General features: G+C 54.7%; 1 protein-coding gene across 2 annotated transcripts in view; it reads left to right on the top strand.

Annotated features, from left to right (window-relative positions):
• The window catches only part of LOC141968648 (carboxyl-terminal PDZ ligand of neuronal nitric oxide synthase protein-like), a 37,619-nt gene extending 10,011 nt beyond the window's left edge, over nt 1–27,608 (top strand). Inside the window, exons 3-11 of one of the 2 annotated variants that reach the window (XM_074923572.1) lie at nt 18,003–18,095; nt 18,774–18,832; nt 20,206–20,314; nt 20,712–20,853; nt 21,235–21,395; nt 22,968–23,135; nt 24,117–24,282; nt 24,711–25,068; nt 25,499–27,608. In XM_074923572.1, the coding sequence (XP_074779673.1) occupies nt 18,003–18,095; nt 18,774–18,832; nt 20,206–20,314; nt 20,712–20,853; nt 21,235–21,395; nt 22,968–23,135; nt 24,117–24,282; nt 24,711–25,068; nt 25,499–25,988 (1,746 nt within the window). In that variant the 3' untranslated portion in view covers nt 25,989–27,608. The remainder of the gene's footprint in view (nt 1–18,002; nt 18,096–18,773; nt 18,833–20,205; nt 20,315–20,711; nt 20,854–21,234; nt 21,396–22,967; nt 23,136–24,116; nt 24,283–24,710; nt 25,069–25,498) is intronic. The other variant, XM_074923573.1, reaches the window with a different exon arrangement.
• Nucleotides 27,609–27,876: the final 268 nt, after the last annotated feature.

Raw genomic sequence — 27,876 nt, 5'->3', positions numbered from 1 at the left:
CGAGAGCATCTTTTTCTAGGATGCCTTCCCTGCTTCTCTGGAGAGCCATGCAAGGGTTGCTTACACTGATACGTATTAGACCGAGTCTATAGCTTCTGGGAGAGAGCAGTGGCTTTAGGTATCCAAACCAAGTATACATGAGCATGTACTATCTTGCTCTGATACCTTCTGCAGAAAGTCTGGTGTCACTTTTGGCTCCTTTCCAAAGCAGAGGCCTAAGAAAGGCTCATGCAGCTTCACACAGGCGGTACATGATCAGACTATAGTCAATCCTCAGTACAGCCTACAAGTCTACCCAAGAAAAGAATGAGGAACTTACACTAGTGACTTGGAAGGAGATTTACGGCAATCATGGATGGCTTTCTGTCCTCTTACTTCTGTCTGCCTGTCCAGCAGCTCATGTACCTTTGCCTGCAACATTACCTGCTCTCTGCTTTATTAAGGGAAGATACCAGTCAACACAAAGGGCTACAGGCACAGAACAATCTCTCAGACAAGTGGGCTAAGAAAAATGAGATTGGCAAGAGGACATCAAGAGCAGAGGGGATGACTTGGCTCAAGGCATCCTTGCCATATGGCCCTTCTCTTCCCCAGGAGCCCCAAGCAGAGCTGTGTCCCATTCATTACCGGGCCCGCCTGCAGGAGTGCTCACCTCCAGGCATGATGGTCTCGGAAACACCGGTTACTCCCAGGGTCCCATCCATGTCAGGCATCTGAGCCAGTTTAAGGTCTCTACCACACAAGATTAAGCTAATTGGTTTTACCTTTCCAGGCCCTGGCAAAATACAGCAAGTGTTTTCAGAATGGTAATTTAGTGTTAATTGCAGCTAAGTTTAGCCCTAATGCCTCATTAGGTTGTCTTCCTCTAGTTGTTGCAGCTATCGCAGAGTCTCCTGCACAGGGATGGGGATCAGGCTGGACTTCCTGGGAGGCAGAGGAGTCCTGCACCACGCTCTGAGGGTCCTACCTGAGCCATGCCAGGAAGCCTCTTACCTCCTCCTACCCAAGAGAGGGAGATCTGGGTGTGGAGACAGAGGCCCTTAGACCTGAACGCTCTAATTAGCATCTAGTCAGCAGCTCTGCAGGGGTCTCTGTGCCCAGACACACACATTAGCCCATTTTCACAGTAAAGTGGATTTCACATCCTTTCCTATTACTCCTTTGCTGGAGTCTTCACCACTCCAGCCCCCTTATCAGGCTCTTTACCCTCTCCCATGCCAGAGGACTAGTTAGTGGGTTTAACAAGGGCAGGCAGTACCAAAACTACTACTATTCAGCACCCTGCTCTGCTGAAAAGCATTTTACTCTTCCGCACTACAAACAGCACCCGAGTTTGGTTCCCACAGTGCGTTTGCTGGTCTTTAAGAAGATAACGGACCTGACAGAAATGCCCTTGGGAGGGGAAGCCACCTTACGTGAGGAGATGACAGCCACATTGTGGGTCTTACCTTTGTGCAGCATGAGTGCTGCCAGGATGCTGAGGAAGGAGGCGAGTCCTCTGGCAGAAGGTCTGGCACGAATCCATTTCTCCAGGCAAAACAAGTGGCCTCAGCCTGAGACTGCAGGGCTTCCCCTGGCAACGGGCAGAAACACAGAGCCTCAACCTCCCAGCCCCTGCTCCTCACCCAGCTCCCACCCCACCTCCAGGAAGGGCTGCCTACCCTGCCCCTGAGTTTTACCACCTCTCCCCTTTCCCACTATGCCCCTGCAGCCCTAATTAGCCAAAGCACCAGGTGGGACTGGATGTCCCAGAGGTCCCTTGCCCAAGGAAGGGGGAGAGCTGGGGTTGGAAGGATGGGTGATGCAGGTGCAGCTCCTTAGGCCTCTCTATGTACGTTCTCCAGTCTATGGTTGCCTTGGCAGGCTCAAGTGTGTTTCATGTGTATGCTGCTCTACTAGCCTAAGAGAAAATTTAATTTTCATGAACTGAAGAAATGGCTTTAAAAACGTGGAAGCTGCTTTTCTAGAAGAATTGGATCTGCCATGTCTCAGACTAACTCCACATCGTTTTATCCAGTTTCTGCTTTATATTATCATAACGCAAAGGGAGGAAGGTCTTAATGAGATGTTTCTGCAGTGGCGTCATGCGCAGTGTTTCTGGGCGGCATCGTGTGGCTATGGTGGAGAACTGACTACTCCCTGCTCATCCGCCTTGAGTAGGAGGAGAGGAATAAACACCTCTGAGATTACATGAGAATCCAGCCTTCTGCTCACTGCTGGGGGATGGCTCACCATGTCATAGAGCCACCTCAATGACTTATAACTTCTTGCAGGTTTCCACCCTGCTCATCTCCAACCCTAAATCACCTCTGGACTTCTTGCCGCGGAATAATGATTCGTTATCTTCCGCCACTTCTGAGCTGAAATGAGTGGGGACCGGTATAGCTGTCAATACAGGCCACTGTAACAGAAGACAGTTTAGAGCCTTTTCAGGAGCCACGTGCTATGACCTACTTTTGAGGAGTGACTGGTGATTATAGATGCCTCAGTTCTTATACCCTGTTCAGTGAGTGCGCTACGTATGATTGATAACAGATGGATGGAGGGATCAGTCAGTGAAATGTGCCATCTCTAAGCAACAGCGACCTTTTAATGCCTTCCTCAGAGTACTGAAAACTGGATGGCTTCTCCAACGAGGGGGTGGAACTAGTGAGGCATATTAATATTGTTTTGCATAAGAGTCATGATGGATTGGAATTTAGGGGAAGGCTAATAAAAGCAGCGGTTAAACAGATAAAAGCTAAATTAAAATGTTAGTACTAAATAGAACAAGACAGAGCTTTTTGTCTGATTCTAAATCTTGGCTATGAGGTAGGCACCTTTTAATTGTAAAATAAAATGTCTTTAACAGTATTACTATATTACTGAAGCATTTGCTTTCACAAGCTAAAATATCAGTGTATGAGATCTCTGCAAAGCTTTTATCTAGTTTGAAATAAAGTAGCTTTTTCAACAATTATGTTACTGGTTGTAGAGTATTACGGAGATGAAGTATAATGGCTTTCAAATTACATTCTGGTGTAGAACAATCAGCCACAACTCAAAGCCGCTTCTTGACTGGTGCCTGAAAAAATGTAACTGAGATGGCAACCAGGGTGGTAGAGAGCACATTGGATTAGCTTGTTAACAAGGAGGTGCCTTAATCTGAGAGACAAGTGCATGGGCAAGGGCACAGGAACGGGTTGCCCGTGGCATGGAGAGCCTTTGCTGTGCTGGTGGAGCAGAGACCCTCCCTGGGCTGCTAATACAAGTGCAGGCATTGATTTCCACTAGAGCAGGTTGACGAGTTTCAGGACCAGGAACAAAATAGAATTGTCCGTGAAAATAAACACACTTAAACCTGTCACATGGGTGAAGCTATCAACATGCAGAGAAAAAAAAAAAAAAAATTAAAAAAAATCAGCTTGTAGCTATAGTGTAACCTCATGCTTTGACCTCAGCCTTTCTGTTCTTGGGTTAAGCGTGTCCCCACTGGACACGGGAGGAGGGCTAGAGCTAGTGCCGCAGCAGCAGGTGCTGTTGTAGATGGTGTCTGGACTTTGTCGGATGCAAGGGCCTTTGTACTTTATGGTTCAGTGTTCTGAGGAGAGGGAACCTTGAAGGACCATGACCACAAAGCAGAATTCTGCCTAGTAAATGAAGATTTGCCAACAATAGCTTGGTTCTACACTTGCTTTCTTCATTCTGCTTTTGCTCTGCACTAAATGAGGTCTGAAGGCAAACAATAGGCACTACTTAACATAATACGTTGACAAGCTACTTCAGGTTTTGACCAAATAACTCTATGATAAATCTACAGAATAAAAGTCTTGAATGGGTCCCTGGGGGGAAGGATACTTTGATGAGGGAGCAGGGATTTTTCAAAGGCATTACAGAATGGTTTTCTTTTTTTCCTGCAGCAGTGATTAGACATTCTCTAAATGGCTTTTCCCTAGGCCAGATGGGTTATTTGGACTAATTGGCAACTGCCTGACTGTTTTCAGGACACCTGAGTCACTTCCCCCTTCTTCCATCCTTCTGTCACTCTGCTGCTGCAGAGATACTGCCAGGCAGTGGGTCTGCTGGAGGGGAGGATGGGGCCCCTTGCATTGCAGAGAGCATCACAGGCCAGGGTCCCGCATCACCCTGCTGCCCACACAGCCAGGCCCAGCATACTCCAGGAATCCCACCAAATCCTCCGAGCTCCAGGATTTTCTCTCTAAAAGCAAATTATTTTTTCACGGGAAGAAGAGCAGTGGGACATGTTAAGACAAGATGTGGTGTGGTGGAGGACAAAGCATTTACAGCTGGCTCTAGGAGGGCATAAGGCACACAGTTACTCCTCAGGCATGTGGGTCCTTTGGTAGAACTGGCCCAAACGCTGGTGTCTGCCATCAAACCTGCTGCCCCTCCAAGTGCCCTGTACCTACCGCAGAGCCATGGGCAGTTCATGGAGGTCAGTGATCCCAAAGCCATCACGGACCAGTTCAGTCCTGCTGCAGCCTGCGCTCCTGCTGTTAATGATTATGGGGTCCAAACTTCCAGCACAGGCACATTTTCTTATTTTGATGTTGTTGCCCCCCGGGGCAATACTGGTCTCCTGCTTGTCTTGCTTCCTTACATCCAAGCCAAGAGCAGGAGAAGCTGTGAGCTGGGGCAGCAAACACCATTTGTGGTTAATCATTGACCTGTATGCGAGCAGTGCGGGATGTATTAATGGCCACAGGTCCACACCCAGCTGCTGACAGCACTGCTAGCCCAGGGACACCAGGAGTGGCACTGAGGAGCAGAGCAGGCATCAGGAAAGTGGAACCAAGCATCAGCCCCAAGGGTGGCTGCTGGTCACTGCTGAGCAGGGGGACAGGGAACAGCCAGGTGCGTTCCTACTCTTTGTTGCTGCTTTTGTGGCTGGCTGTAACAAGTTCTTCATGTTTACTTACCCATCTGTGAAGTAGCTGCATACCCAGCTGACCCTGGCATGCCTCTCTACACTGCCCAGCACCGTGAGCTTGCAAACAACTGACAAATCATCCAGTGGCCTCTTGTACAAGAGCCTGGAAGCCCAGCCCGGGCTGCTTGCCTCTGCCTTGGCTGTATGATGCTCTGGTACAGTTCTGATGACAACACCTCTGTGACAGTAAATGCTGATAGCATAAAACCCTCTTCATAATTCCCTCTATCTAAACCCAGACTGTTTCTGTCATCATGATTCACTAACCTCAGTGGCTCCCTTGAGGCTAGGAGTCCTTGAACTGCATAATATTCTGGAGTTTTGGAAATGACACAATTAGTGTTAAGTTTTCTTTCTCTTATAGTAAGAGTCTTGTTTCCAAATTTGAAGAAGATTTTATGGACAATTTGAGGAGAACCCAGAGAACTTTCTTTAGATTTAGGGATTGCCACGGAGAAGGGTTACTGTGGTCTATTGGCAATTTTATCAGCAGTCAATAATTTCTACCCAAGGACCACTTGGTGAGAAGCAGCATGCCAGCCGTGCTGTGCCTGCCTCTGCTCACGGCTTCACATCTGGGTAATACCTGGGTGCGACTGATGTCTGCCCAGGGGCAGCCTGGCAGGAGAGGGGTGAGCTCTTGCTGGCTTCGCTTTTGCTGTGTTCCAGGACTGCACATGGTCCAAGAGCTCTTGGGCGGATTTCAAAAGACATTTGTGCCCTGCGTGTTGTTCAGAGCAACCAAGATTTTTTCTGAAGTCAATGGGAATTAGGAATTGTGTGCTTTAGTAAATCCCTCTTAATAGCTGCATCTAAACATCAGACCTGACTCTGCTGGTTTTACTAAGGAGGCAGGATCTTTCAGTACTGCAGGCCAAGTCTTTACTAATAGACCTTACACTCGCAGTCCCTGTGGCCCTACGGTGACTGACCCCCTCCAAGCTCAAAGGCCTGTTCCTGGCTGGAATTACTGTACAGTCGGTGCTCTCAGATGCCGACACATCGTTTCTGTGTAGCGCTTGGAGGCCAAGTCACTGAGCTTTCTCTAAGAAATGTTTTCTCAAGTGGAGCTGTTGGAGATTGATAGTATTAACAGCTACACAGAAAAAGTCTCCTTGCCTGGGAATAAAGCAGATCATTTCAGTCTCTGTCTCAGACCAGTACATAGCAAGGCTGTTCATGAAAGTTGCTGGCATTGAGAAGTAGAAAGGTTCAGCTGCACCCAGGGCTTGAGCTAACAAAGAGCTCTCTGGGGTGAAAGAGAATGAAGCCTGCCTGCACCTAGCAAACGAGGCATGAAACCTGGTCTGCACAGAGCAGCACACTAGGCAGCTCAGCATCCCTCACATTTTCATTCTGGTCTAGTTTGTAATCAAGTGCTGTTTCTGAATACAAATGGAGACCCAAGTCTTCATTCTAGCTTGAATTCTGCTTGCTCAAAGATAGAGGTGCCAAGTCCAGCTTCCTACCTCTGCTGTAGATACGTGAGGAAAATGCTAATTTCCTTAGGGGGTGGCTAGGAGAAACCACAAGACTCCGGAGCTGGGGGATGGCACCCGAGATGCATATGGTGTGTGATAGCAAGTTAGAAGCCAGAAGATGGTCCCTCCCTGCAGCATTTACCAAAAGCAGGTGCTCGTCATGCAGATGTAGCTTCTCCAGATTCTCAACAGCAAACTAGATTCCTCCTTCTCCTTTGGAGGAGTATCCACCGCGGGCGGACGTGCTCAGCATCACTCTCCCGCATCCTGAAGTCCCAGAGGCTCTAAGGAGGAGGCTGCAGCCGCACGGTTTCTCCTGGCTGCAGAGCAGCACGGGTGCTGGAAGCAGAGAAGCACAGGAGGTCACACCTGGGCCTCTTGGGAGCAGGGGCTGGGCTGACGTAGTTACCGCTTTGAACACCTGGGCCTCCTCTGCCCCCTCCATCTTGACCTCCCCTGCCTGTACTGAGGCGCAGGAGCGCCGGTGCCTCCTCCCCATCCCCGCACGCAGAGCGTGGCTCCCCCAGCCTGCCTCTCGCACTGCCTTCGCCTCTGGTTTGCCATCCTCCCTCACTTGGACTGCCTACACTGAAATAGCATCATTACATAAATGCGGAGGGAAGTGTTGCATTATTTAGAGGCCTGCAATCCTGGCACCTGCCTTTGTCAGAGCCTCAGCGTGGCAGCAGGATTAGGATTTCTCCCTGGCGATGCTGTGCCAGTGTGAGCCCCTGCCAGGGCCCTCGTTAAGCAGCCCTGGAGCCCCCACCCCACACACAGTCTCACCATGGTGGGTCCTGCCCAGCTCCCATGGCCATAGGCTGCTCGTGGTCTGCACGGGTGCTCTGCTCCCTGAAGAACAGCTGTAACAAACCCTCCTGTGAAGAGACACAAAAGAACTAAAAATTGGCTTTCAATTTTTATTCTCTGTCCAAACAATAAACAGCAGCTCCCAGAGACAGAGCAAAGCAGTCCTGTTAATCACCCCATCCCATCTCCCCCTCCTGCTTCTGAGGGCATCAGCCCCTCTTTTCCCTCCCTGCCCAGCTCAGCCATCGTACCAAGGGAGTGAGGAGCATCTCTCCCACTGCAGGGCTCTTGCAGCTCACTGATGTGCCGCTCGTTAGCGACCTGTCAGGCTCAGAGGCAGCACTGCGAGGGGACCAAACGTACAATAGGGATTTTGGAGCGAGCAGCAGAAATCCTCAGTTGCTCCCTGCTGATGTCTTTGCAGGAGCAGTATCTGGTGGCCTGGCCCTGCCGACTAGATGCTGTCACTTAGAGGGGACTGGCTGTAAACAGAACAACTGAATGGGTGAGGTAGAAGATGAACATCCTTGCTCTGTGGATAAGAAGCTGATGCACAAAATATTCTGTTACCTTCCCACAACCATGTCAAGGGGCTGACGTTATTCCATGGAGCTCTGAGCCTGCCACAGAGTCCTGGCTCCTGCTCTTCTGAGCTTTGTGGTTTGAACGTTGATGAACAAGGTTTAAAACAATTCAGTCTTCTAACTTGCCTCTTGTCCTACATACCAGACTGGAGGGCAACTAGGACACAAAACGTGTGTACAAAACCAGGACCTTCTCTGCAAGGTCTCTTGAAACTGATGTTTGTAGGGAAATACAGAATTACTCGAAGGTATCACAGTGTCTAATTGCAGTTTCACTTCTAAGGGTTATTTCAGGTGAATCTGACCTGCTTCTAATGAAATTAGCACTTTTTATCTGCAGTAACCTAGCAGCTCTTTGAGGTAGGGATCATTTTCATGTTCATGTGCAATCAGTGCCTGGTACATGAGACTCCATCGGGGTGGGGTCCCAAGACACTACTTCATTACTGAAGCTAATTAATCATCCAAAGCACTGCGGACGGAAAAGGTAATTTGTTTTCTCCTGCAAAATGAATAGAGGTAGGGAGGAAAATAAAACCCAGCTTCCCTGTGAGCAGGGGTTGGCCTGCCATGGTGAGACAAGGACTGAAGGGCTGCGTGTGGGAAAGCTCCCTATTAAACCTGGGGACAGCAGGGGGTTCCTGAAAGTGACAGTCACACAATGGTGCTTTTGTCAGAGAGGCACCAAAGGCCAGATGATGTCACCTTGCTCTGGGCTGCAAGGCTGCTTTTGCCTCATGGGATGGAGCTCAGCAGTAGCACAGTATCTCTTTAACAGGGAGGAGGCAGTGAAAAGGCTGCTTTTATCCCACCCTTTTTAAAAAACAGACGAAGAAGCTGTGTTCCAGAACAGTCTGCCTGTTTTCAGAGGTGGAAAAGACTAAAGAGCCACTGCTGGTCTCCCCACCAGTTCCCATCACCTGCAGGAGCCCTGCTCTCCCGCATGGGTGTAACTCTGACCACTTTTTGCTCCACATCCTTCTGGCTGGCTCAGAGGAATGTATAAACTCCAACCCTGTCCTTTGCCACCTCACCTTTAGATGGAAAGATTGAGCTATCCTTAAAGGCTGCCTGAGACTCCAACAGTCTGAGACCTCCCAAGGGTAAGATCTGTTGAAGATGGGGAGAAGGATGAAGAGGAAGGTCTGTATTAACGTGCCCATCTGAATGCTTTGCAGGGCCTCAGAAAGCAGGATTCCTCAGAAGGCAGAAGAGACCTGGATAAAAGGCAGCTCTTTCCCCTGCCTCCCCCTTATCTGCCAAAACCTCCAGCTGCTGCAGCCAGAGGCGGGATCCTCACAACCTCCTGCCCGCCCCATCCGAGCCCCACAGCTTCTCTCCCAAACAGAGGAGTGGGAGGAGGTTCTCAAAGGTGTAATGACCAAACTGAAGCACAACCCACAGCAAACCCCCGCTCTGTTGGCAGTTAGGGCAGCCCTCCTAGAAACCTGTGTTTCTCAGGCCATCCAGTACAACTGGTGGATCCCAGCCCTCCCGAGCAGGGGGGCATCAGGCAGACCTTTACCTGCACCTTGCTGCAGAGGAGCAGACCTCAGTCCTACAGATAGAAGTGGGTTCCTGCTTGCATTTCTCCATCCTCACACTACGGAGCAGTTTAGTGTTTCTCTCCAAATCCAACTACACTCTAAATAGGCTCTCAAAGTCAGAGAGAGCATGGCTCAAGACAACAGGGTGCAACAGGGTCCTGAGCTGCTCCACAGACAGTTGCTGGGTGGCCATGGGGACTGCAGCCCCGCTGGGGATCACAAGTTTGTACATGCAGTGGGGATGTGTAATCCCCACTGTGAGTGGGTGCTGGAAACTCCTGATTTCAGCTCTCTGCTCTGCCTTGACTTGCCAGGTAAACTCTTGGTGAACAAGCCAGCCTCAGTTTCCCATGTTGGGACTCTGACTAATGTCTGCTCACCTCATGGAAAAGCTATAGCTCAGGGTTCATGTCTGCAAAACAATTTGAAGCATGGAAAGCCCTGCTCAGGGAAGGTCTTCGGATTAGTCAGCTCCCAGTGCGGCTGGTTTTGAATATTTATATAAGCAGAAAACTGTCAGGCATGTTTTGCCAGGCTGTACAGCTCCTTTCCTGAAAGGAACAGTTTTCCCAAAGCAGTGCTTGGAGTCTTGTTTACCTCAGTCTCTCCATGAACACTCACTCCACCAAGGTGACAGGCAGGAGGAGTCTCAGATGATAGCAGGCAGGGTGTCTGCAAGGGGACATAGAGGGCACACAGGCTGTTTGGGCTGAAGCAGCCTGTCAGTGCTTTATTTCAGTACAACCAGAGCCTTAAAGCTCTTTGGGGGAAGGAGTGTCGAGAGAGCCTGGATCCACAGGTTGCTCTCCTGTTATCGACAAACTGCTTCTCTGTGGCTTCCAAAAGCCTGCAGGAGGCTGACGCTTGGCACTGCTTCCTAAGGGATTTTTTTCCCCTCTTAGTCCCTAAGCATTGTTGTGGCTTCACTCACACACATCACCCCAGAGGATCTCCAAAGCCAAACCGGGAGTTAGCAGGAGGCAGCCAGGCCAGGCATGCCCAGCATTCCTGGTGTGGCCTCTTCCAGAAACCCCTGTCCCCTAAAGGGCATCCTAGAGGGAGACGGGAAACACCTGCATCTCTGCAGAGACCTAAACCACAGCCAGAGCAGCACAAGAGGGCAGGGCCAAGCTCGCATGCCCTTTTCCATTTACAGGCAACTTTCAAGAAGCTACTTTTGGAGCTGCATTTGTGAGCTGAGCCAGGAACTAGCCAAACACAGCTGAAGTGCCCCTGTGCTGGCTGAGGGGCAGTGGGGCACAGGTCCAAGAAGACCTGCAGATTAGACCAATTAAAAGAGTGCTGACAGTGCCAAACAGGAGACTCCAGAAATGCAAATATATTCTTAGCTTAATTCAAGTTTTTGCAGTTTCTTCACTGGCTTCCATCCTTCCTCCCCCCTCAATGCACATCACTGCTCAGCTCTAGCTGCAGCGAGGGACTGACCACCAAGGCTGGGGATTAGTGAAGGCTTTAGCAAACAGACCCCTTGTTACTGAGATGCTTGTGCATCTCCTTGCATCAAGGCAGCTGTGAGGGGCTACACACTGCCCTGGCATCAGGGAGCAGCGAGGGTGGCTTTGCTCCCTCACGGAGGAGGAGCCAGAAACCAACCATGATAACATGGCTGGCAGGGCAGGGGCCTCACCAGGCAGGGAGGACCCCATCCTATCAACCCTGGGTGAGGTGAGCAGAGACCCTGGGGAGTAGCCAGGTTCAACCAAGAGTCCAGGTCCATACTGATCAGACAGGTCTGAGGCTAAGCTGGGAAGTCAGTCTTCAGGTTGGGATCATGGCTAGGCATGGCTATGGCTGAGCTAAAGCCCAACACTACTACGCTGGAGTTGAAGAAAGGACTGAAGGCCCAGAGCTGAGCTTAAATGGGGGCCCGTGTGTGGGGGTGTGGGCAGAGGGCCCAGGTAAGGCTGGTCAGGACCTTTAACACCTCACAGCTGGTCACTGTGAGGTGGCCAAAGTGAGAAGAGCCAGAGGTGTCAGCACAGCTCATCGAGACATGGTCCCAGCAAGGCAGCTGGGCTTGGTGGGAGGCTTTGGAGCAGGAGGGCTGTCCTGGGACTCCATAATCCTGGAGTCCATCCTCTGCCCTTTGGACAACCTACAAGTACCTCTGCTTCCACTTCTCAGCTCTCAAAAAGCAGTTACTTGTCTGCCTGGCTAAGACAGCATTGCAAAGCAGATGATTTTTGTGTACCTTAGATGTGGTTTGCTAGGGAGATTTTGTACACATAGGCTGAATTTTCCTGTTAATCCTTTCCTCACAGCTATGTGACAAGTTGTCTCCAGCTCCTGCACCTGAGCAGCATCTGCAGCTTTGCTGCACGCAGGGCACCAGCTCCAGGCCAGCCGCAGCAACCCCATCAATAAATCATCTGTGGTTAGTTTATCCCGTGGTGCTTTTCTTGCCAAGACTAATCAAAGCTTAGTCTGTAAGCAGGTCTCTGCAGCTCAGGCTGTGGTCAGGAACACTGGCATTGCTGGGTGGGCTGTGTGGAGGCTGAGCCTGTGGTTTAGCTTGATTCCTCGAGCAGGAGCCTGTGGAGCTCTGCAGGGACAGTGCGCTGAGCCGGGGCCCCTGCTCCTGCTGCCCGTGTCTCGGGGGGGGGTTATCTGCACAAACTGCCAGGCAGGGAAGGACCAGTGCACCCAGTCCTGGGAAGGAGAGCCTGGTAGGACCTTCTGGTGGGTCCTCACTGGGGTCCTGAACCTCACGGCTGGTGCTGAGGGGAAAGGGCACGGTGTCAGTCACCAGAGGTTGCGCTCGGATTAGGAAGGGGACAGAGAGGGTTGCACTCAAATGTGCAAACTCAGCTCTTGACCAACCAGCTCCTGAGAGGAACTGGGAAAGGAGAGAAGGGATCGCTGGGCCAGCCGAAGGGTGGGCCCTGACCCGTGGCATGGCGCAGAAGCGTGGACAGATAGCTGCTCCCCACAGACGGGCTGAAGCCACATCCCAGCACCCCAGCCCCAACTCCAGGGCTCACAAACCTGCAAGTGCTGTTCTGCATCATTGGAGAAGCCCGAGTCCTGCCTGGCTGTGCAGGCAGCAACACTGCTGCCAGAGCACAGAACTAGGAATAAATAAATCAATCCTGTGGGATGAACTGTGATCACATCTCCTTGCTGCCCCTCCAGGGACTCCCAGAAACCCAGCGGGGCCGTGATAGCTCCTCAGCCCCCTTCAGCTCACTGTGTGGGGAGCGGTCTGTGGTATCTACAGAGAATTTGTTGGATGGTGGAAGGAGCTAATTTAAATGAGAAAAAAAGACTTTGGGTATGTTGCCAGCATTCTCCTTGCCTATTGTACTCCCCCTTCGGTTTCTGCTTTCCACTAAACAGTTTTATGTTTCCAAGGATCATAAATTCTCATTTTTCCACTGGGCAGGAGGTGCACTCCTGGTCTCCACTGCTTCCTGCGTTGCTTTTGTGTCCGTGTTGCCCAGTTACTGCAGCACAGGCCCAGACTATGCCCAGCCGCATTCACACCGGCCACGTCCCCGGGAGCGTGCGCCCCGCCGCCGGGCACTGGGAGTTCATAGGATTCAGACAGGCACATGCTTCCCAAGGTGAACAAAGGAGAGGCCATAACCCAGTGGTTTCCAGCTGGAGGCCGTGGCTGACCGGTGGAAAAGCTGCTGCCCGGCGGGAAGGTGTGATGTGATGCAGAAGGGGCCGCGGTGACGCACGGGGGGTTTGGAGCCTGTGGGCCAAAGGGTGTGGGAACCGGCTGCTCGTTTGTCAGCTCGTTTGAGCTGCCCGCGCTGGGAGAGGAGCTCAGGAGTTTTCTGTAGCATCAGTTCCAAGCAGCAGCACTCCAAGCAGCAGTAATTCAAACAGCAGTCGAGATAACGCCCTGTCCTCATGCTCTCTGGGTCAGTTTGGTTTGAAATTAATAACATTCCTAAACTTGAGATACCTGGATTCATCAGGGCTTTAATTCCTAACATGGCGCTCATGCGGTGTCGGAGGTTGCCTCCTCCAGCAGGTGAAGGATGCCTCCCACACGGCCGTGTGCCAGCCTGGGAGCAGGAGCAGGGACCAGTGGGTCCTGCCGGGGTGACGCTGCCTGCTGGGGCGCAGGGCTGAGCAGATTTCCCCCTCCTCATCGCCATGCTCCCCGTGTCTGTCCGGCAGGCAAGGTTTGGGAAGGGGCTGGGACTGCTTATTGTTGTGGGGTTGTTTATGGACACATAGATCCTGCAGCCTGCCAGGGCGGGACGGGGCGAGGGGAGGCTGGGGGCAGGCAGTGGGCTAAGGGCTGCCTGGAGAATTTCCAGCTGCAGGAAGAAGTCATCCATTTCCAAGTCTGTGGCATCTTCCTTTGGGCATTCAGACGAAGTACATACCCAGCAGCAATTGGGAGCACTGATGTACTCCTGTTTCAAAAACCTGGAGAGCCTTTGCCTTGATTTCCCTTAATACAACTCGAGCTGCACAGCGGCAAACACCATTTGAACCTTGGCAGGGAGCGTGTCCTGGCTCTGCCAGCTCTCTCAGGTCTGGCCCTTTGCTCTTTGTTAATGGGGAAGATGCATTTTTTGGAAACAGAGGCTGCCTCTAAGACGTGCAAACTGTTTTATGACAGTTTTCATTTGCATAATGAAGGCCCTGATACCTTCAGTAATTAATCACATTAAGAATTGCTTCCTTGAATAACTCTATTCATGCAAGTTGTTCTTAGTGCTGGAAGCTGCATATGATTTCCAACGTGCATTAGCCGATCTCTTTCATCAGCAGATGGAAGCTGGTAACTGCATGTGTAATTTATATCTGCTTGGGTGGAATTATCAGATGAAATATGCATTACACGGCGCCATTAACATTTCTAGTCATACAGTCTTTAGCTCTTGGGTAGGTTAATATTACATGCCAACAGTATGTGGGACCGTATGAAAGGCAAGGACTTAAACACAGGGATTTAAAAGCAGAAATGGAAAGTATTCCAGGTCAGACACATCAGAAATAGAATTAATGAAGCTGCTAAATTAATGAGATACATTGCCCTTTTTTGACCTGATTTTTTTTATAAAATGTCCCATCTTGTCTCCATAGCTAAGAAAGCTGCCAGGCTTGCCTGCCGAATTGCCACTTGTAAGGGCAACTCCAGATCCTTTAACATCTGGAAAGCTTTCACCCATAGGATAGCACAAGCAGCAGGAGAATAAAGATCAAATCTCGGAAGGCAGCAGAGAAGATGAACACTGCTGTGTGGGTTTGGATTTGTCAGTATCCTTGATAAATTTTGAAAAAAAATTCGCATCAATTCAATAGTAAGACAAAAAAAAATCAGTGACGACTTTCCTTTTTGACGACAGTGCCAGGTTAGCCAGGAGCCTCGTGTTCAGATGTGTGTTGGTTTAAGCATGAACATTTTTATAGGAGATAAAGTCTGCTCTCTTGGAGTGCATTTTTTCATGTGTCTTTATATAAATCACGGTTAATTAAAATACTGATTCCTGCTTGATAGGAAGCAATTAAAAGACTGAAGCTGTATCCCATCTGCCTCTTATGTGTAGAGATGGAGAGAGAGTCCAATCCAAGCTGGTGCAGCGTGGGCTTGCGGGGCTTTCTCCCAGCCCTGCTCTTGGGGCACGGTGCCCTCCGTGTGCTGAGCAGCTGGTCAGGGCTGGGCCATCCTACAGCTCCTGCTGCTTGAGGGTTTTGAGCCTTCAGAAAGGAATTTGGGGCCCAATGAGTTTTAACTGTTTTCAGGCCAAGCTAATTCTGCCCTGACTGGGACGCTGGGGAGCATGCGTTGGCCGTTTGCTGGTGCAGTGGTGAGGGTGCAGCAGCGGCCACGAGCTGCACGGGGCGAGCACGACAGGCAAAACCCATCGGCCTCCTGCCTCGCTGATGATGCTGTGGCAAAGGGCCGCATCCTGAGCAGAGCCTGAGGGTGCTGCCTGCAGATTGCAAGGGTCAAAACTGCTTCTGATGTTGTGTGTGGGGCATGTGTGTCCCTGGGGCAGGGGAGAAGCTCTTAGCTCTGCTCCCACCTGCCCCATGTTCCTCCCCAGCATGGCTCGGCGGCTCGGCACCGGCTCGCGCCGTGGGCCAGGGCAGAGCGTGCCGGGCAGCTCACTCCAGCTGTACGGTTCTGCTGGGGGCTGAAGCCCCGGACCTGTCCCGAAGTCAGGCTGGGGCAGTGTGGGGTGGCAGCTGGAGTTCCCTGGGTTTAGAGACTTGCCATCACTCCTGGCAGCACCCGGCGATGCACTGCTGCTGCTCCCAATTGTTCATTTCTGTCCAAGAGAGAAAGAAAAAGCATCTCTGCAAAATCCAGACTTGGACTTTGCTTAAAGCCTTTGAGTAAAGAGCCTTGTTTGAATGTAATTGCACCCCTGTTGCTACAAGGGGAAAATACACTGTATTGCTCTCTCTTTCTTGGAAAGCTCGGCTAGTATTTTCCCAGCCATTTGTGTATAAAGAAAGATAAATAGCTCTTTAGCGGGCAGAACAATCTATCCCGGTTTTATTGACATTCATGCTAGCAGACAAGGAGAAACAGTTTGGCGGGGCTGAGCGTAGGGGAGGGGGAAGCTCCAGCCCAGCGTGCTGGGCGGGGGGTACCAGGGCACCGAGGGGCTGCTCGGGCACAGGGTGGGAGAAGCCAGCGAGCTCGGCTGCCCGGCCTCGGCCCCGCAGGTGTGTGCCTCTCCCGTGGGCCCCCCCCGACCTGCAGCAGTCTGCAGGAGGCACTCGCTGCCTCACCCATCGTTTCACTCCTCCCTATAAATAAAAAATGCGTATAGCAAATTTAGCTCTGGCTTCACACACAATGGTGCTATAGATAGATTTTTAAAGAGCTTGTCTCAGAGTAGTAATTCATGGGGAGATCAAAAGGCTATGGTTTAATCTGGGATCTGTCTGATACCATAAACCTTGCAGAGCGCTAAGAATTCAATGAGCAGCATCAAAAGCCTGATAAACATGAAAGCCACCCAGTTTTCTGCCTGTGAGGCTGGCGTGGCTTACAATGGGTGCTGAGGAGCTGGAAAGATGCAGATCTCCTCCGCAGTGCTTGGGTGCCACACACAGAGTCCTTCAACTTCAGGCTCCTGGAAGAGGTGCCCAGTCTCTCTTAACATCTCAGTTGCTACCTGCAGCTCCACCGACTGTATAAAGAGATAAGATTTCTAATTAGATGTCTAATTACACAGCGTAGGTAGGCTGTAGGCTGCAGGCTGCACTCCGCCGCTTGGCATCGCCTTGTCCTCCGTGTCTACAGATCACACAGTCTGTGTTGATTCTCCAAAGTGATGTAGCAGGGGCATCCCAGGAAAGAGGGGGGCTGACGATGGAGCGGAGGCACCTCCCGTCCCCATGAGCCCGTCGGGCCGGCACAGCAGCCCCCGGGGAGGCTCCATGGTGGCTGGCTGTCCTCAGGGGGACAGGACGCCACGGAGGGGGCTGCACCACCCTGGTACCTTAGCGGGAAAAACTTAGAAGCTGCTTCCAATTTGACAGACTGATGGAAGATACGGCCAGAGCCCTCCACAGCCTGTTTTCTGGTAGACCACAACTAACAGCATGTGGAGGGAGCCAAGAGCCATGGGGGAGTGAGGGCAGAGCAGGCACAGGTTGAGGCTTGGGTCGGTCATGCTCGCTCACGTTCATCACCTTGCTGCGGCCGCTTGTCCCCGTGATGTCCCCTTTGCTGAGTCCCAGCTCTGTTACAGCACCCTTGACATTATTAGACTGTTAAAACAGGGGATTTGTAACCTCTGCTTTCCAGCACATCAAGCTAATCCAAAGGATTGCTTTTTTTAATATCCGCACTGCCAGTAACGGATGTGCTGGTTTAGATAAATTGAGGATCTGGCCCAGGAAGGCTGGATTTCAGATAGGGACTGTGAAAAATATGGAGTATCGAAATGCTGTATCTGGAAGCTGAAAATAGTGCCTAAAATGGGGCCAGTAAGGATCAGCACTGTAAACACAGGTCTCTGGAGTGGAAGGGCTCTGCAATGCTTCTAGCTGTCAGCAAAAGCAACATTTAAAAGCCAGCAGTTTAATTTTTAACACAAGTGGAGGTGAGTTCAGACTGAAGACACCTGCAGGTGAGGAGCTGGGTTTTTCTCCAGAGATACCGAGCCCACTGAGGTTAATGTGATTATGTAAATGACTGAGGTATAATTGCGTTATTGCCACCCATCTGGCCCTCCCTGCAATTCATAAGTGATTTTATATTCCCCCTGCACTGCAGTGCTGACATACAAGGGCACTGGAGAGGCCATAAATCTCTGCTTGGTTTTTGCTGCAAGTGCCATCTCCCTGTCAAGCCTCTGGTGCAGAATCCTGCTGGACAAGGCAGGGCCCATGCTTCAGGGAAATTCTTCCCAGACCTGAATCGATGCCTCTGGATGTAGTCTAGAGGATCGAGCTCCACTTCTCCTCTCCCAAAGGACACGCCTGACAAAGCCAGGATCCTGCCCAGCATCCCGGCTACAGCAGCAGGTCCTTCCCAACATGGATTTTCTTAGCAGAATAAAACAAATTCCCACTTCCCTCAGGAGCTGGGATTAAACACAAACCCGACATTTTCATGTAAAACACTGACTAATACTGCACACTGTCCCAGATACCCCCCCAACAGAGCTTCTCTTCTAACCCGGACTTTTCTTCCCATCAGTATGAATTCAAAGCCAAGAACATTAAGAAGAAGAAAGTGAGCATCATCGTGTCCGTGGATGGGGTGAAGGTGATTCTGCGCAAGAAGCAGAAGGTGAGACTTCTCCAGCCCAGCTGGAGCACTGGGGGCCAGAGCACATCTGGGTATTACTGCTGCTCGGGATAGTCACACTTCTACCAAAACTGGCCTTTTCTTAAAAACCACCCAGAATTTTCACAAAAAAACCACTCCATTTTTCATCAAACTATTAACAAAACCTTGCTGAAAAAAGTGGGAAAATGACACCGTGGGAAGAGGATTTTTTTTTCTTTTCTACCAAAAAATGTCAAGCTTTCAGGAAATAGTTTCTTTTTCTTGTTAATACCAGTAGGCTTTTTTCACGTTGCCTGGGCTGAGCACTCCTCAGCTCCTCGCCCAGGCTGTGCTTCCCCCTGAGCCGAGCCAGCAGCTGTATCCAGAGCTCCTAAGCCCTAGCTCAGAGCCTTCTTCCCCAAAACATGCTACTTTTCTGCATATTTGAGGCTATAAATTAATCTTAGGGACCGTTTTCAGCCCTGAAGGCTGTGATCAGATGACCAGACATGATAAATGATTGAAGAAATCTGTTTTTAGCCAAGATACTGATGAAACAGCCATTGCTCCTGGTCAAACTCTAGCCCAGATTTTGTCTTGGGACAAACGCACCCTTCTCCAGGGTTCCTGCACATGAGCCTGGTGGAGTTTCATTTTTACTTGACTCACTGTAGTTTTGTTTCTGCTCTCTGCTTACAGAGAAAGGAGTGGACCTGGGATGAGAGTAAGATGGTGGTGATGCACGATCCCGTGTACAGGTACGTGGCAGGGGATTTGCACCAGCTAGGTCAAGTCAGCCCTGAGCGACACGTGTCTGTCCTCCTGCTTGCTGAGTTACCTCCACCAAGGCTGGCTTTCCAAAGGACCATGAAAAATTAACACGGTTGCGAAATTACCACTGATGGGGAATCCTTTTCATACATTTTTGAGTATGAGGTGGACTGATCTAGCTTTGAAGCTGGGTCTGCTTTGAACAGGGTTAGACTAGGTGACCCCCAGAGATGTCTTCATCCTGAATTATTCTCTGATTCCAACTCTGAAGACAGGCTTCCTGAGGTTTTCCTTCAGAGCATGGCTCGCCGTGTGCTTCTGAAGAAGGGCCTTACTCTAAGGTGTAAGTGCTTACAGGGAATTAACCCGTACAGGACATGGCAAGACAGCACTGACTTCCCATAGCACCTGCCATGGGATCTCAGAGTGTTTTGGAGACCCCAAGCCCTGCAACCCCAGCGATGGCGTTTAGCCTGCGGATGCAGTTAGGAGCAGAGGTTGCACCAGGCTGTTAGATCTGCCCAGTGAGTAAGTGCACCACGAGCCCGAGGCCCGCAGCCCCAAGGGCTGGGATCACCAGCACCAGTTCTGTGGGTCAGAGCCCTTGGTGAGGAGAAAAGGAGGAGAGGACGTGCTGATGCATTATCCGCACACCTACCTCTCACTTCTGCCATTCTTTAAAGATTATTACATGTGGTACATCAGCAATAATTGTTCCAATTGTAAGTTCAACACAAAGAAATTCCAATGGCAGAAAAGAGTAAAAGATAAAACCATTTCAAGAATCCCTTTGGTTTCTCTATTCAGAGCTGAACTCACTTGTCACATTTTTACCCAATTAAATCAAACATATCAAAAAGGTCTTTAAAAATGTTTTTTGCAGCACAGGGAGGAGAAAGAGACAGCCTGAACAGGAGAGAGAGAAATCCTCTCCTGGGAGAGGCGTCCAGGGGATGCTGGTTTTTGTGCCACCTGCCTGCGTCCCCGGGCTGGCTGCACCCATTTGCTGCACAGGCAGTTGTGCCACGCTGCAGCCTGGGCAGGGATTTATTACTGGGGCTAAAAATAGCCCCACGCTTTCCAATACTATAGATTTTTTTAGCTCTCCCACAGCGTCTTTAAAAACCTTTTGCCTACTTCAGAAACCGGAAGGTTTTCCATCAGGCCAGAAACACTCTCTAAATCCATCGTCTCCTGCCTTGAAAATTGCAGGAGGGGCTGTGCACCAGCACCGCCTCGTTCCTCCAGCCCCGGGTGCTGTGAGCCAGCCTGTCCTGGGGACACACGGGAGCCACTGAGGTTGTTTGGGGGACAGAGACTCCCTTCAGTGTTTAATTCCCTTTGTCTCTCTCCCACCTAGAATCTTCTACGTGTCACACGACTCGCAAGACCTGAAAATATTCAGTTACATCGCAAGGGACGGCGCTAACAACTCCTTCAGGTGCAACGTCTTCAAATCGAAGAAGAAGGTAGGATACTCCGGGGATGATGGCTGGGTCATCCCCGGGCGAGAGGTCTCCGAGGGACCCCACACCTTCCCGTGCAGGAGCCACAATAACCACTGGGTCGGAGGGTGCAGATCCCTGGGGAGACACCGAGGCAACGCCAGTGCTGAACATCCCCAAAAATCCTGTCTGGTGCCTGCCCCCTCCTGCCCGCCTGGCCCGGCCCACGGGTTGATGCGAGCACCCGTCTCCGAGAGCGGGGGGCCAGGGGCCGCCGTCTGTCGGGTCTCACGGTGGGCAACGCTGGAGCCCCCCAGCATGGGAAGAGACCTGGAGGTGGGGCAGCCCCGGGGCGGGGAGCGGAGGGGAAGGCTCCCCGTTTTCCTGCTGGCTGAGCGGCAGGCGGGTTTTCGCTCCGCAGAGCCAGGCCATGCGGGTGGTGCGCACGGTGGGCCAGGCCTTCGAGGTGTGCCACAAGCTGAGCCTGCAGCACGCCCTGCAGAACGCCGACGGGCAGGCGGACGGCGCCAGCGACAAGTCGGCCGAGGAGCAGCCACTGGAAGGTGACATGCGGCTCCCTGGGGGCGCACGGGCAGACCCCTCCCTCAGCAGGGGCACCGGGGATGCCTTGGGGTGGGGAGCTGTGAGGTGACATGTCCTTCGTGGGACAGCTCTAGTGACAAAGCTTCAGGACCTTTTGGATGGGGGACACAGGGAATCCACCCTGTCTGCCCACTCGTCCTGGGCACAGAAGGCAGAGGCTGAGCCCCCTTGTCCATCGGGCTGGGGGTCTGCAGGCACCAGCCCCTTCCTCCTGCCCCTCCACAGCACACCAAGACTCGAAACAAGTCTTGACCTCATCCCTGAGGTGCCACCGCGGCTCCTTGCTGCGATCCTGCAGTGAGGGTGGGGGGCTCGGGTTTATTTATCCGTCTTGTTTGAAGTTCATCAGATAAAGGGCTCCAAGATCGCGGATGTAGACGAGGTTGGCATCGACTCTGACAGCATCTGTGTGTCCGAGAGGGGACCCGGAGAGCTGCCCGCTGCCAGGGGGGACCTCGGCATGCTGAAACCTGGGCAAGCCCCGAAGGATAAGAACTGCCAGGTAATGGAGGGGACGGTCCATGTGCTCTGCCACTGCTGGGGTCCCTCTGCTAGGGGTCACTGTATCATGGCTTGATTTGGAGGGGCTTTCACGGAGACCCCATTGCAGACCCCCCTTGCAGCCCCTGTGGCAGGTCGGGATGTCCAGCACCCAGTTTACCCACAGCTAAGCTGTGTCCTGGGGCAGGGGGAGAGGAGAGAGCTGGGAGCGGGGCTGCGGCGCATGGCTGAGCAGGCTTCAAACGTGACTGGGAAGAGCCCAGGGGTGCAGGCAGAGGGGTTTGCTGGAGCAGTCACCCAGCACTAGGAAGGAGAAGCGAGGCAGGACCCTGCTCCCGCAGCAGCATCCACACAACAGGCAGAAACTAAGAGGAGGCACCTCTGGCAAGACGACCATTTCCCTGCCACACAGGGTGGATTTCTGTGCCCCCAGTGCCGCTCTGCAGCAGTCACTCATCCGACTGCCCTGGCAGCAACCCCCGGCTCCCCTCACCCCCCCAGACCCAGGGATCAGCATCCGCGAGGGGGCTCAGCCCCGGCAGCGCAGGCCCCCGGTTTCTCCGTAATGAATAGCTCCTCTGCAGAGCTCTGCGAGCGCTTCCCGGCGGCCTGAATGGCATCGCTTCATCTCACACAATTGTGTCGCTCGCAGGGTCTGGCTGAAAACAGCTGCGGTGAAACGCGCTCCGTGGGATTCGCTGCCGTGGCTGGACAGGCCGGGGGTCCCTGCGCTTTGCTTTGGGGTGCTGGAGCTGCCCCAGCAGGGGAGGGCAGGGTGCAGGAAAGGCAGCAGCCCCAGACCAGCCCCCAGTGGGGCACTCTGTGAGGGGAACTGTCCTAAACCACCCCCCGCTGCCGGGGGGGGCAGCTGCCTGCCTGGGGGGGACACACTGCTCAGCTCTGGGCTGCCTGCTGAGACCCCCAGTGCTACGGAGGGCCAGGTGAGCCATGCACGAGGCCACCACACGGTCCCAAGGCACATGAGGTGGCTGTGAGCTCACCCACCCTGGGCTGAACTGGTAGAGCCCGGGACTCAGCACCACATGGGGGTGCGGGGGGCTCACGGCTGCATCCGGAGCTGCTCGGAAATCGGTCAGTGCATGCGCTGCCTTCTCACACGGGCTATCTCCGAGGGCTGGGACCCCTGCAGACTTTGAATACGTTGATGGCGCTGACACTCCATTGCTGCTGCGCCTGGCAAATGCTTCAGGCAACAAGAAACTGCCCAGCCTGGGCAGCCTCGTCATGGAGGAGGTGACAGGGTGTTTGGGTCACTCCCTGCCACTTCCTCCCTGGGGACCTGCCCTCCCTGTGTGGAGCTACGGCCAAATGCAGATGATGCAGCCCTGCCAGCTCTCTGGGAGCAGGAGTTGCCCCAAAACACACTCTTGGGGATCACACAGACGTGCAGAGCCTGACATGGAGCCCAGGGCTGCCCCCCCTCAACGCTCCCATGGTGCCAGGGGTGCGGGGGCTGCTCTGCCACGCTGGGCTCCGCGCTGTGGGCAACCCCAATCCGAGTCCCGGCCTGAGCCGGTCGGTGCACTCACCCTGCCCGTTTCTTTGTGCCCAGGATGCCGAGAACTGCTCCCTCCACCCGGCCAGCTCCCAGCAGCTGCTCAGCCCCGGCAGCCCCTGCTCCTCAGCCTCCATCACCCCGCTGGCCTCCCAGCACTGCCTCCAGCTGCTCCAGCAGCAGCTTCTCCAGCAGCAGCAGCAGACGCAGGTGGCCGTGGCCCAGGTACGCGGCCCCTCGGCCAGCACCAGCCCTCCTGCTCTCCCGGCTCCGGCCAGGCTGGGCTGGCGGCGGCAGGAGCCCTGTGCTGGGGTGGGAGCGGGACGGGGAGCTCGCAGCGTTGCTCACAGCCCAGCTCGCAGCATTACTCGCAGCATTACGCGCAGCAGAGCTTGCAGAATTGCTCGCAGGGGAGCTTGCGGCACTACTCGCAGCATTACTCAGGGTATTACAGCACTACTCGCAGGATTGCTCGCAGCATCACTTGCAGCAGACCTTGCAGCACTACTCATAGTATTACTCGCAGCATCACTTGCAGTGTTACTCACAGCATTATTCGCCATATTACTTGTGGCGTTACTCACGGCATCACTGGCAGAATTACTCACAGCGTTACTCGCAGTGGAGCTCGCAGCGTTGCTCCAGCACAGCTCAGCACCCCCAGGCATGGAGCTGGCTGCACACGTAAGCCCAGGCGGCTCTGGCAGGGTCCCAGGGGGTCCCCACAGGGCCACTGGAACCCGTTTCATCCCATTTTGTGGAAGCGAGCCCCCCGCCCCCGAGTGCTTCTTCTCCCAAACAGGCATCAGAGCAGGAACTCGGTGCCTCCCCACCTCGTTTCACGTTACCGAGGGGGTAAAGGACCCCCCCTCCTGTCCCCGCATCCCCCTGCCCGGAGCTGGACCGGGGCTGAGGGAACCGGGAAAGGCCGGGGGGGGGGGGGGGGGGGGCTGCTGCGGCGCGGCCGGCAGGGGGCGCTCGATGGCCGCCGCGCGGCTCATCCCGGGGCATCCCGGAGCTGCTCGGCCCGTCCCGCATCCCACATCCATGTCCCGCATCCCCCCCTCCTGCATCCCTCATCCTGCATCCTCCATCCCGCATCCCACATCCCTGTCCCGCATCCCCCCCTCCTGCATCCTCCATCTCCGCATCCCCATCCCATATCCCCATCCCGCACCCCCCATCCCGCATCGTCCCCCCCCGCAGGTGCAGCTGCTGAAGGACCAACTGGCAGCCGAAACGGCGGCGCGGATCGAGGCGCAGGCCCGGGTGCGGCAGCTCCTGTTGACCAACCGTGACCTCCTGCAACACGTCTCCCTGCTGGTGCGGCAGCTGACGGTGCTGGAAGCCCGGGAGCAGCACCGGCAGCCGGGTGAGCGCGGTGGCCCCTGCACCGGGTCCACCACCCCGACCTCACCCCAGGGTGGGGGTTGTTTGGGTGCTGAGGTGCTCCCAGCACCATCCCTCCAGACCATCTCTGCACCCCTCATGGTCCCAGGAGCAGCTGGAATGCTCCTGGCACCATCCTGGCAGGCTCAGGGGGGGCTTTGGGGCATCTCTGCACCCCTTGAGGTCCTGGGAAGCAATTGGCGTGCTCCCAGTACCATCCCAATAGGCTCTGGGGGGGTTTGGAGCATCTCTGCACTGCTCATGGTCCGAGGGAGCAGCTGGGGTGCTCCCAGTACCCTCCCAGCAGGCTCTGGGGGGCCTTAGAGCATCTCTGCACCCCTCACGGTGCAGAGGAGCAGCTGGGCTGGAGGTCCCCAGCTCTTCACGTGCCCCTCATCCCTCTCTCACCAGCTGACCGCTCCTTGCAAAACCTGTCCCTGGCTCAGTCCCTCTCCCTGAACCTGAAGAACCACTACAGCTTGGACATCCACCTGCCCTCCACCTCCACCCCTGCCAGCATCCTGGGCAGCCCTGTGGCCCCCGGCTCGCTGCCAGCCCTGGGCCCCGGGGACTCCTACCTCAACCTCGTCAGCCTGGAGAGGGGCGGCCACCGCTACGGCAGCAAGGACGGGGACGAGTGCCTGGCTGTGCTGGAGGGGCAGGACGGGCTCAGCCGGCGCGTGGAGGGCTCCGAGGTCGGCGAGTTCTCTCTGCTCAACGGGAGCGGCCGGCAGAAGGTGGACGACACGGACAGAGGGGACGAGGACAGGTAGGATGTGCCACCTCCATCTCCTGATGGCTGTTGCTTGGGAACACCCTGAGCAGACCCCCCCGCTCCCCGCTGCTGCCCTGGCCACGTTTCAGAGGCCCAGCAGCAGGGGCTGAGGAGGACGGGCTGTGTTCTGGGCACTCAGGGGCAGGGACAGGTAGCCCAGGGGCTGTGCACAGGCTCAGGTGCAATAAGCTGGGGCAAGGAACCCACCATGCCCTGCTGGGGGTCACTGCCTACCCTGCGCCTGTCCCCAGCCACGAAATGGTCGTTGCCACATCACTTCACCCAGCTCCAACGTTTGTAGGTGATGAGCTGCACTGATGGGACCAAACAAGCATCTCTCACAGAGCCTGGGGCAACAAGCCCAGGCCCCCCCATGCAGGTAAATACTTGCCCATCACCTCCTCTCTCTGCTTTCACTTCCCAGGCGGCAGCAGCCCATTCCCAAGCTGAACCCGCCCCCACCCATCCTACGAAAAAGGTCGAGCAAGACCTCCCCGAGCCTGGAAGTGGAGGTGAAGCTCGAGAGCGCTGCCCACGCCAGCCTGCCCAGCCCCAGCGTCTCCAGCCTCACCAGCATCGCTGCCAGCCCGCTCACCCTCTTGGACCCCGAGGCAAGGACTCCTGCCCGGAGCGCTGCCTCCAGCACGGAGCCCGGCCCTGCCGCAGCCTGCCAGCGCGCTCTGGGCAAGGACAGGACTGGGGACAGTGGACAGATGTCCCCCCTGGCCAGTGGCCACGACCCTGCAGCCACTGAGGCCCTGGCCAAGGACTTGGCCACCTTGGGCAGCCCCACGGACAGCACGCTGCCCTTCTCCCCTGCGGATGACACCTGCTTGCACATCAGCTTCTCGGAAGATGAGCTACTTGAACCAGAGCTGGACACTGCCCTGGGGCCCAGCAGGGTCCCCTCTTAGTGGGACTGCAGGAGGTGGCAGCTGGCTGGCAGGCAGTGCCAGCAGCTCTGTCCCCAACACTCCACCAGCCCCCAGGGTTGGGGGCCCCCATGCCCAGGCTGGGAAGCATGTCCCGTCGCTGTCCCTGTCCCACGCAGCAGCTCTTCCCCACCATGTACGGGGCTGCCACACAGGATGCGACCCAGCCAGCCCCCTGCCCTCAGGCTGCCCCAGCTCACGCTGCCTTGTCCCCCCATCCACTGCCTGCCCCGCAGCGGGGTGCTGCATGGGCTCCCAGCCTCCGGGCACCTCCCGCTGCTGCTGCCTGGCAGAGGCACAGTTTGTATTTGTCACTACATCCCTTCTGCTGGCCGGGCGGCTGCAGGCAGTCCCGCACCAGCCCAGCCTTCCTGCAGCAGACGGGTGCCTTTGCCAGCCCCTGGCAGAGTGGTGCCATCGCTGCCGGGCAGCTCGGGAGGGCGAGGAGCCGGCAGATGGCACAGCCGCAGGCCAGGGCACGCGGGATGGGGATGGCACTGGTTTGACTGGCTCCGGGGACGTTCCACCCAGCCAGTGTTCCCCACGGGATGCTCCACGGCAGAAACATCCCCAGGAGCTGCCCAACGGGAGCCCCCAGGCAGGGACACGGCGCAGGGTGGGGAACACCCCGACACAAGGCTGCTGTCACTAACCCGGTTCATCGGTTCATCGGTTCATCGGTTGTCACCGGCACACAGCCATGGCACTGCCCCCCTGCCCTGCTCCCTGAGGTGGGTGCCAGGTTGCCACCACGCTGCCATGGGCCAGGTGTCCCCAGGGCAGCCTGTGTCCACCAGTGCCACGCTGCTTTTGGGGACGGCAGCCCCACCGCCACGTCCCCACATGCAGCCACCACTGCCTCCCTCCACAGGTGCCTTTTCCCACGCCCCAGCACCCACTGCCCGCACAGGCTGGGGCCAGCCCCCCCAGACACTACTAATAGGGTGCAGGGCTGGCCCTGGGAGCCCACTGCTGGGGCGGGTGACCCCCCCCCGGAGGGAAGGTGCACCCCGTGTCTTGGGGTTGGGGTGGAAGAACCCTCCATACCTCTCCAAGCCGCCAGTGGCTGCAGGCAGGAGGCTGCTCCGTCGCGCTGATTTTAAGGTTTTCTGATGTGGTTTGGGTTTGGTCATGGAAGCGTGAGAGTCCTGGGATGAGTTAAGGTTTAAGGAAGAAGCCAAGCCCTGGGTGAAGGGCCGAGGCAAGGCCCTGGCGGTGCCACGTGTCGCCTTCGACCCGGTCAGGTTTTGGGGAAGGACCCGAGGAGATGCTCATCCCCCTCGGTTGTTTGCAAGAGGGAGTTGGGGAAGTGCTGGAGAGTCGAGATGGGGAAGTGTCACACAGAGATGGAGGAGATGGAGACTCGGAGCAGCCGTGCTGCCTGTGCCCGGCACAGCCCTGCTCCCACGGGGAGGGGGGGTGACAGGACCCGCACCCCAGAGCTGGGTGGGGGCTGGTGGCATCACCCGGTGCTGGGACTGGGCCTGGGCCTTGTAAAGCTGCGGCTGGGCTGTCCTGTAGTGTGGTAGAGACAGACCAGCCCATCCGTAGGAATGAAGTACTCTGCAGTTTGGTAACTGACTTTTAAAGAAAAAAAATAAATAAAGGTGTCTGATTTGCAGAGCAAGTGCTGTGGTCTGTGACCCACTGGGGCCCACACTGCTGCCACTGGATGCAGACTGGGGACGCCCCAGTATCCCCAAAGGTCCCTGCTGGCAATGAGGGCTGCCCCGAGCTGCCAGCCTGCTGCCTGCACCCCCCCCGTCCTCCAGCCCCAGCTCAAACACGGGGCCCAGCTGCCCCCCGCTCCCTCACGCAGTGCTGGCGGCAGCAGCAGGTCCCATGTCCCCCACGTGCTGCCACACGGGAC

Source organism: Athene noctua, chromosome 20 (assembly GCF_965140245.1).
Source record: "Athene noctua chromosome 20, bAthNoc1.hap1.1, whole genome shotgun sequence".
Classification (NCBI taxonomy): domain Eukaryota; kingdom Metazoa; phylum Chordata; class Aves; order Strigiformes; family Strigidae; genus Athene; species Athene noctua.
This window is presented reverse-complemented; position numbering and strand designations above follow the sequence as displayed.